Here is a 9,724-nt window from a genome sequence, read left to right as displayed (position 1 = left end):
CTTGACAGGCAGCCAGGGCAAGTCCTCTCTCCTTGTTGGGCCTCCGCCTCTAATCTGAACGGTGAGTTGGAAGCATCTCCGAAGGCCTGGCAGTGCTGGTGATGTTCAAACTCGGTTCAGCCTCCTCCTGCTGGGGACAGCGGTCCCCAAGCTTCCATTCTGCTCAGACCCCCGGCAGGCAGGCTGCCGTGTGCTTGGTGAAGGTGCCGACACTCCTGCTCTATCTGGATCCCTTGTACCTCCTTCAGTGGATGGAAGCCATGCCTTTCATGCTGTTGGGTGGGATTCTTCTATTACTTCCATTGCATTTAAGTGTGGTGTGGTGGTGGGTGGGTGGCAGGGAAAGGAAGGGGAACTGAGTAACAGCAATCTCACTGAGGGTCTGCTCCATGTGAAAGACCCCTGCTCCTGTCAAGGGCATGGGCAAGACAGGGGTGGAGTGTGGGAGTGTGTGCGTGGGTGTTCTTATCTGTGTGGAGGCAGTGCAGACGACCAAGAGGTCCAGTCCCCCGAGGTAAGGATTTGCCTTCTTCCAGGAGCAGGGTAACAGCAAGGCCACGCAGAGCCAAAGCACTGGCTCAAGAGTGTCCTCTGCTTATGGGCTGTGTGAACTTGGACAGGTTACTTTCCCTCTCTGAGCCTCCTTTTCCCCACACCTTAAGTGTCTCACAAGGCAGCACGGACCCCCGGTAATGGGGAGAGCCCTTTATGGACTGCTGGGTGCTGTGCACCTGAGGGGCTAACACAGACCTGCCATTGCTAGGCTGCTGTGGGCAGAAGGGGGAGTGCAGCTGCCGGGTCAACACGTGAGGCTGCCACTGCCGGAGCCTGAACACTCCTTCCTGCAGGTTGACTCTCGGGGCAAAGAAAACCCCTCCCCAGCAGCTGCCGCAGCTCTGAGCTGCGGGCTCTGCCTCCTTCCCGCGTGCCCAGAGGACACACACCTTGCTCTGGGGACGAAACCCGCAGGTAAGCACTGCCCCCCACGGAGACCCGCTGCAGTATATTAAAAAAAGGGATAAGAATATATATTAAATGACTATTTTATTTACACACCCTATTCATAAATAATTGAGTCCTTTTTGGACTGCACAATGATTCCTTGGAGAACTCTTAATGATTACACTGAGTGACTGCAAGTGGATTAGTGGGCTTACATCTGTGGGCTTACATCTGTGTGTGGTCATGTTCCCCATGTGTGTGCTCTCTCTCATACACACACACACACACACACACACACACACCCCCAAAGGGGAGGCGGGACTCCCAGGGCCTTCAGGGCTCGAAAAGCACCAGCAGTTGGCTCCCAGCACCACTGGAGCCCCGGTGGGAAAACTGCACCCCACACACAGGTGTGAATTCCTGATGGCTGGAGAACAAAGAGCCGCAACCCCAGGAGCTCCCGCCCCGCCCCTCGGAGCTGCTCTCCTTGGTGCATCCTGGAAGGCATCTCTTTGGATTTGCAAATATTTTAATTCACAGAAACTCGAAGAGGGGTTGGGGTTGGGGGCTGGGGTGGCGCGCTGGCCGTCCTTCAGTCTTTATCCAGGCCTCCTCCAGCCCCCGTGCGTGGGGACAGCATTCTAGAGACATGCAGTGGTGTGCTAGTACCATACACACGACACAAACTGGACACGGCTGGCAACAGTGGCCGGGCAGGTCGGCGGGGGCCATCCTCCACGTCCGGGCCCCGTCACAGGGCAGGGTGGGGCTCACAGGGTCCGCACGGCCACGGGGTAGAGGAGGGACAAGTGCTCGGCCCCTTTGATGGGCAGCTTTCTGGTGGTGTAGTAGTGGATGACTTCTGGGACACTGTCGAACGGGGGACTGTTCTGACCCAGGACGTATTTCTCTTTGGTTTTGGCCAGTTTCATGTGCATGAAGCCCTGGTTGCTCCTGTGAACAAAGTGCAGAGATTGTTAGGATCTGCAGAATGACGAAGGCCCAGGCTGCCACGCTGTTCGGCGGGGAGGGACGGGGCGGGAGGCTTGAGGATCAACCAGGAAAGCAGTTCCTAGAGAGCCACTCACTTACGCTCTGAACCAAGATGTGTCATGAATTCATACGCATTACCAGAGAGAACTCTCCCTCTGGCCAAATTCCTGCTAAGGTGAGAAAATTCCTTGCAGCCTGGGACAGAAGAGATCCCAGCCGAGAAGCAGCCTTGAGCGGCACCTCTCCCAGGCAGGAACAGGGCCGGGGACCCGCTGAAATGTGGCCGCACCTAAGAGCCCCCTCAATCCCAGCAGCAGATAGGGAACCAGCAGCAAACACAGCTGCAGGAGACTCTTCCGACCTCGGGAGCTTTGAGGGACTTCCTTGGGAAAACAAACAAACCCCCAAACTTGGCCCCTCTTCCCATTACTGATGCAGATGAGAATTTAAGCCTTGTCTGGCAGGCACAATGTTTAAGTCCCCAGTGCCCTGACAAGTGGGTAAGACAGGGGTCATCACCCCCAGTTTACAGATAAGGAAACTGTGTGGCAGGATGACACGGTGAGCTGTTTTCCAAAAACTGATGCTCTCCCTTCAGGAGTATGGAACTGTCATCAGGAAGGGGCTGCCCATCAGGGACTACATTTCCCAGCCTCCTCTGTATCCACTGTAGTCATGTGACTAGTTTTAGCCAACAAAGTGGGAAGAATGTGTGCTCCCTGGCTTTGCCTCAACTCAGGCACTCTCCTCTCTGTGCTGCCTCTCTCTGCTCAGTAACCCCTGCCTGCCTCCTTCTCCAAGGCCCAGCCTGAGTGTTTCCTCTGCCAGGAAGTCTTCCAGGTTCCCACTGGCAGAGCTCCTTCCTTCCTCCAACTGCATGGAGGATATACCGCCGCCATTAGCACTTGCCTTACCGAACTGTGATTACTTATCCATCTTCTCAATTCCCCTGAGAGCTCCAGAACAGTGTGCTGGCTCCGGGCCCACCAAGCTCAGAGTCTGCAGAAATGGGCAGTGGGTGGGTTCCTTAGAGATCAAAGCAGAGCCCTACGTCCGTGACCCTCAAGCCTGCCAGCTGCACCAGCATGCTAGGTGAGGTACTGCTCCCGCCTGGCCCTAGCGGATCTCTCCTGCCTCCCACCCAGGACTCTGGCCACATCAGGTAACTTATTCCTGCTCACTCAGCTCCAAGATTTAGCCGCCACACCTGTGGATGCTTGGTTTCCAAAGCACAGTCCAAATTTACTGAGTGTGTGTCACTTAGTGAGAAAGCTGGGGCTCTGACCTCCTGCACCTTCTCCAGAGCCCATCCTTGGACACTGATAACTTGTGAGTAGCCCTAGGGGCCCGGCTTCCAGGAGACCAGGCTCACCCTGGGCAAGGCTGAGAGCTCCGTGTAGACACAGGTTTGCAGTTTGCAGACCTGCTGAGCTTTGATTCTTCTTGCTTCGGCTATACCCACATCTCTTCCATCAGGGACTGGGTTCTCCATGCTTACCAGCGCCTGCTCTATTAATGCGTCAATTTGGACTCCAGGACTATTTTCAAATGGGCAGAGCAAATGCTTAACGAAGTGCAGGCACTGAGCAATACATCTGCTCATAATAATGTATTTAGAGATGTCACCCTCAGCTTAAAGGAAATCGTTCAGAGAGCAATTATGTTTCAAGAGAGAATAATTCCTGTAAAGAACTGAAATTTAAATCAAGATTTTTTAAGGCTGACAATGTTCTAATTACAAAGCCTGTGGCAAGTTCTGCTCCTCAGTGAAGGGTCACTTCATTGGAGAATTGCCTCGTCACACCAGAGAAGCAGGAGGCGCACTTGCTTAAGCCGTTAGAAAGGAACTGGTGCGCACATTAAGTGACAAAACCTGTAACTCCCTCTGAGCAAAGACTCGGCTACCTGCTACCCACCTCCATTGGAGAGATGGTAAATCTGCGCTGGCCTGGAAAGGACTGTAATTGCTTGAATGCAGGGCTGAAATTGTGTGGCTAAGAAAACTAGGGATGGTTAAAAAGCTCTGCCCTCTTGGAGGCCACGTGCTCGGCTTTGCCTGGAGAAGGGGTGTGTATGGAGAGAGCAGGGCTGGAGCTCGAGGTGAGTGATGTGGGCGGGTATGTGTGGCCTTGGACATGTCACGCCCTCTGTGTGTGGTGGTATTTGGGGCTTTAGCTACCATAGTCTACAGCTGGGGCTGCAAAGCGCAGGACGTGTGAGACCACAGCAACCAGCTGTGAGCTGGTCTGAATGCCAAAGCTCTGATGGCACTGCAGGTATGACGTCGCAGGGGGAGATGATTTCATTTCTAAGGAGGTTAAAGAAAATAACTCACATGGGTTAACAGGATATTTTCACACCCATTCTTAAAATATTCAGCGAGGGAAGTGGGCAGGGATGGTGGCAACACAGGACAGAGCCAGAGACGGAAGCTGAAGCTCCTCTGTTCCCAGGTCCAGGGCTCTCGAGGTCACCAGATATTAGGAACTCCACACTGACGCCTCCACCTCAACAGATGCAGGCGGCCGCCGGCACCTCCCTGCCGTCCCTCCTGACTCTCCAGGCCCACCGTGCCTCTGACGCTCGTGTTTCAGTACACACTAGTTTATGACCCTGAGCTGGGCTGTGCTGCGGGGGCAGGCAGTTATGAAATTCAGAGCTCAAGGCAGAGATCTCAGGCCCGTGACCCCGGAGTCCAGGGCCTGACCCTTCCCGGCAGAGGGAGAAAGGCCCACGAGTGGGCCCTCACCCTGGAGCCCCTGCAGGCACGGCCCTTCCCCCAGGCTCACGCACTGCACCCTCTGGTTCTCGGGACCTCAGAGGGTGGTACTGGGCTCCGAGGCTGTATTGGGCTCTGTCTCTGCCCCCACTGGGTCCATGGAGAGGCTAACTGGATAGCCGCTGAGGGCGCTTCCGGGCCTAAGGTCCTGGCTTCCGTGTATGTGAGCCCACTCTGCTGCCCACACAGTGAGGGTTTCCTGCAGGAAGGGGTCGAGGCGGACTCACGCCCCCTCCGCTGCTGCCCCGGGACCCTAGTCCCGCTCTCACAGGGTATCGGCCCGGATGGCCCTCAGGGCTTATGTATCCTGGGCACTTCCTGTGAGCCGGGCCGTGGGCCGAGCGCTGAGACTCAGATGGGAGGTGGCTGACCCGGGGTCACACAGCAATCGGCAGTGGCGCTGCTGCTCCCTTCCCTGGTGGGCCTTCCTCAGAGCCCACGCGCCCGACCTCAGCGCCGTCCGGCTCCAGGACAGCGCCCTGCTTAGCCCTCGACACGCCACGTGAGGCCAGGCGGCTGGTGGGCAAGAGACATCAGGCTGAGCAAGTGACTCCTTGGCTCCGAGCCTCGGCCCCCATGGTACCCACCCCGCAGGGCTGACGGTGGGTCAGAGCAGCACAGCGGCTGGCGGTGAAAGGCCATCCCAGGGACCGGGGACCGTGTGTTCTGACCAGCGGAGCCCCCAGCCACAGAGGGACCATCAAGAGAGGGGGTGCGTCCTGCGAGGTGAGCAGACTTTCCTTCTGAGATAATCGGTCAAACCCTGACTTATGCAAAGGTCAGGCAGAGAGAGCCTTGTCAACACACACCCACGGGGTCTGCTGGAGTGATACACCCTGATCAGTCGCAAGGTCCCCATGAGTAAGGTGCCACCTAACAACAGCTGAAGATTTAGAAACAGCTGACAGGAACTTCCCTGGTGGCGCAGTGGTTAAGATTCTGCCTGCCAATGCAGGGGACACAGGTTCGATCCCTGGTCAGGGAAGATCCCACGTGCCTCACAGTGACTAAGCCCGTGTGCCACAACTACTGAGCCTGCGTGCTGCAAATACTGAAGCCTGTACACTGCAATAAGAGAAGCCACTGCAATGAGAAGCCTGCGCACCACACTGAACAGCAGCCCCTGCTAGCTGCAACTAGAGAAAGCGCGTATGCAGCAATGAAGACCCAACGCAGCTAAAAAATAATAAAGTTCTTTAAAATAAATAAATAAATAAAAATAAAAACAGCTGCCAGGGATGGCTTTAATGACTCCCAACTCTACTTAGAAGACAACATCCAGCACAAGAAGAGAAAAGATTAAAATTTCCAGAGAGAAGAGAGGGTGCATCAGATAACCAGCAAGTACGGGGATGCTGTAGTGCTCTGGACAGTGCTTTTGGAGCAAGACGCAACCTGGGGACCATCTTGTCTCACCCTCTTGGGGTACCGTGGTGGAAACTGAGTTCAGAGAGAGCAGCACTCTGGCTCAAGGCACACAGCAAGATGGGTTGGGTCCCGGGCCAACCCACCTCCCCTCGCTGCTTCTGAGAAGGCATGGGTCCCTGGGGAGCTCAGACAGGCTGCCGCTGCCTGCCAAGCTCCTGTGTCAGCCCCGTCTCCTCTGATAGGACATCTTGTGAGAGCTAAGTCGCGATTAGGGGTGTCGCCACTGGGTGACCTGTCTAATGAGTCTTGTAAGGCTGGCGGAGGCTGGGGCTGTCAGGGCGTTCAAATCGTTCATTATCATCACAAAAAGCACCTCCTCATCACCAGGATTATCAAACGTGCCTGGCGCGCCGGGCCTAATAACAGGCCCCACCTCGTCTCACAATCATGGGCTTTAATAAAACACCACTCAGCCCGCAGCTGCCGGCCCGAGCAGGGTGCGAGGCCTCACCTCTCGCTTTTAGACCTAATTGCTTGATGCATATTTCATGAAGAATCTTGGGTAATAGTTATGTTAAATCGCTTCTTTTCACAATGAAATGACTTAAAAATACTTGCATATAATATTTATGCAGGAGAAGCCAAGGAAATTGCCCTTGGGGACTAGCGTGTAGGACCTGGTTACAGAAATCCACACATGGAGGTGATGTCTGGTTTACCTCTATTGAAAAGTGGTTGGGGAGCTGCTGTCTTCACTGAAATGCTCCGGAACATCGCCCCTCAGCTCAAAACCATCCACGGCTCCCCAATGCCCTGCAGAATGAATGCTTGATCCCCACTGTGCACCAGGCACTGAGCTGAGTTGCTGCCACACGTTATCTCATGTAAGCCCACGGCGAGGTTGATAAGTTGCTTGGTGTAACTACCACTGTTTACAGATAGGGAAAATGAGGTTGAAGGAGAATGTGTGCCTTGTCCCATGGGACACAATGGAACCAGGATTTCACTATGTCTGTCTGACGTGGAAGCCTGTGGTGAGCATTCAGGATCCTGAACTACCACTGCAGCCTCATCTTCCCCTGCTCAGCCACCCAATCGGACAGATCCAGGCGTCCAGGTGGGCCCTTGGACTCTTTCTGCCTTGATATATGGCTTCCCTGCGGCTCTGTGAGTTCCTGAGGTCAGGAACTCGGTTCACTGTGTTTCTCAGTTGGTCAAGCTATATTCTCCTCTGGACCCTCAGCACATGCCTAGCACATAGCTGGGCACTCTGTCCATCTGCCCGTCCATCCATCCAGCAGCTATCTGGTGAGGGTCTATCCTGAGCCAAGGAAATGAGGCCCCATGCATCCTCCCCTCTGGACTGTAAGCTCCGGAGGGCATACTGGTGGCCACTCCACCAGGTCCCTGAGTGTGGTCCAGCCAGGGTAGAAGCTGCCTCCTCCAAGGCCAGACACAGTCGCTGCTTTGCCTGGTCAGCACTGGTCCCAGGAGGAGCCAGCTTGGTTAGGGGCAGAGCCATGGGGAGCACTTACAGGGTCACCCCTGCAGGGGATACAAAGGCAGTTGCCTCTCAAATCAGAAAGAGAAGTCTCACCTGAGGGAAGCCACAGCGAAGAATGGGTCAAACCTTTTTCTTTCCTTGGGATTCTAAAAGAAATCATTCCTGGGGACAGAGCCAGCCAGTGCCCCTGCCCAGGCCTAAACAAAACAATGTGACACAAGTTCCCTCCTAAAACCACATCTCCCGAGGGCCCAGGCCCTCCCTGCTCTGAGGCCCAGCAGATCTCAAAGTGGCTATATCTCTTCCTCTTCTTGTGGGGTCATTTTAATTACAAAGTTGAATCTTACATTGTGCAAAGATTCCTGGGGCCAGACTGGTAAGAGAAGAGAAAGGATGAGATTGGGCATCTGAATGCCCTCAATGATTGGTTGCAGGATGATTCTCAGGGGAGGGAGGTGTCCCCTGCTCTCCATGAGCACGGCAACAGCAACCAGCTCTCGCCCTCGGAACACAGGCCCTGTGATCAGCATGGAGAGGGCATGAGACCAGCCCATCAGGTCCTTCTGATCCCACAAGTGTGCACCCAAGTCGGGGTGGAGAGGGATACGGATGTTTGTGCTGAATTAACTGGGGTGCGTTCCAGGCCTGGCTCTAATGTGATCAGCTGTGACCTTGGGCGAGGGGGCATCCCGAGGGAGCCAGCCTGGAGGGTGACCATGGCAAGATACCTCCTGTCTCCATGGCCATCTAAGGGCCTACAAAACAGGTACTTCCTGCCATAACCCTGCTTTACGGTTGGCAGTGCTGCCTCTGCAAGCAGATGGCTCTGATTCAGGACATTTTGACCTCCAGGGAGATGGGATAGCTTGCTGAGTAAGTGTCTACAGAGAAACTCTCCTCGCCACACCCGTGAACAAGGTACAGCCACTCCAGAAACACTCATGAGTACCTGCAGAGAAGCATGTTCTGAGGAGAGCCCTGGGCCTACTGTGGCAGAAAAATTCCCAGATCTCAAGTGATGGGGGCCTTCAGGGCAAAACTACTGAGTTGATATCACCCAAGGGCCTACAGCGTGCAGGCTGGCATCCGCACAAGCTGTGAACTTCCAGCACAGGGCCTGGGAGCCTGGCAGCACAAAGGTGTACAATGTGGTCACCACCACTGCCCTTGGTCTGTGACTGGACCGACCTGTGGCTTCACAAAGAAGCTGGGAGGGTTGGCATTATCTGCAAGACACCCACTGTGCACACAAGAACACCAAGGGCCAGAGGGGGAAGCAATCTGCCTGAGTCACAGTGAGAGGACACCAGGGCCTTCTGAGCCAGGGGACCAGGATGTGAGTCCTTCTAGCTGTGTGACAGGGTTCTCCAACTGTGCAATGCGTGGGGTGGGGGGCACGGAGGCCCCTTCCAGCTGAGACGTCCTAGGGATCGAGGGAGCTGGAGGAAGGGGCTTTACAGGGTCACACGCCACCCACTGCCTTCTGAAACAGATTTCAGGGTGACAAGCAAAAGATACATGCACCAAGTTATAGCGAACAAATATCTAAATGTGAATACCACTGAGCCAAACGACTTCACTGACAACCAAATAATTAGACTTTCAATAAACGCATCGGCAGCGGTTAGTCTCCCCAAGAAGCCTGGGCATTTCTCAAGCTCTAAGTTGGCGGCTCAGGGTGAGGGCCTTCAGTAAATCATGATGAAAAGCCATCTCCAGGCAGGAGAGCTGGCAGATGCCTCTCGTGGCAAACATGGAGAGGCATAAGGCTTGTTCTGTGCCACACAAAGCAGCAGGTAGGTCAAAATGAACCGATCTGGGGCAACTGTCTCAGGAGTACACTAACAAAGTGTCAGACAGGAGGATTTTAATGATCCAGACGGACAGCTGAGGAAGTGAGTCTCCCATCATCGGGGTGTGTGTAAGTGGGATGGTAACGATGCATGGGGGACAGGCTGGATGACTTTTGCAGTCTCTCTGGTTGGTGGTCCTATTTGTCCTCAGCCGCCCTCAAATGCACACGAAAACTGCAAGGAGAGAAATGGAGGCAGGAGGGAGGGGTGACGTGAAATGTTTCAGAGCTTTAGGAAGGGGAAAGAAGACGTTTCAGGAACAGAAGGACGCTTCTGTGTTTGAAG

At 54.7% G+C, this 9,724-nt stretch overlaps 1 protein-coding gene across 2 annotated transcripts in view; it reads right to left on the bottom strand.

Moving 5' to 3' along the window:
- Window positions 1-1,453: 1,453 nt before the first annotated feature.
- The window catches only part of SHB (SH2 domain containing adaptor protein B), a 129,367-nt gene continuing 121,096 nt past the window's right edge, over window positions 1,454-9,724 (bottom strand). For both annotated transcript variants that reach the window (XM_057721167.1, XM_057721168.1), the window contains one exon: window positions 1,454-1,896. In XM_057721167.1, coding sequence (XP_057577150.1) covers window positions 1,713-1,896 — 184 coding nt within the window. In that variant the 3' untranslated portion in view covers window positions 1,454-1,712. The remainder of the gene's footprint in view (window positions 1,897-9,724) is intronic.

Source organism: Hippopotamus amphibius, chromosome 2 (genome assembly GCF_030028045.1).
Source record: "Hippopotamus amphibius kiboko isolate mHipAmp2 chromosome 2, mHipAmp2.hap2, whole genome shotgun sequence".
Classification (NCBI taxonomy): Eukaryota; Metazoa; Chordata; class Mammalia; order Artiodactyla; family Hippopotamidae; genus Hippopotamus; species Hippopotamus amphibius.
This window is presented reverse-complemented; position numbering and strand designations above follow the sequence as displayed.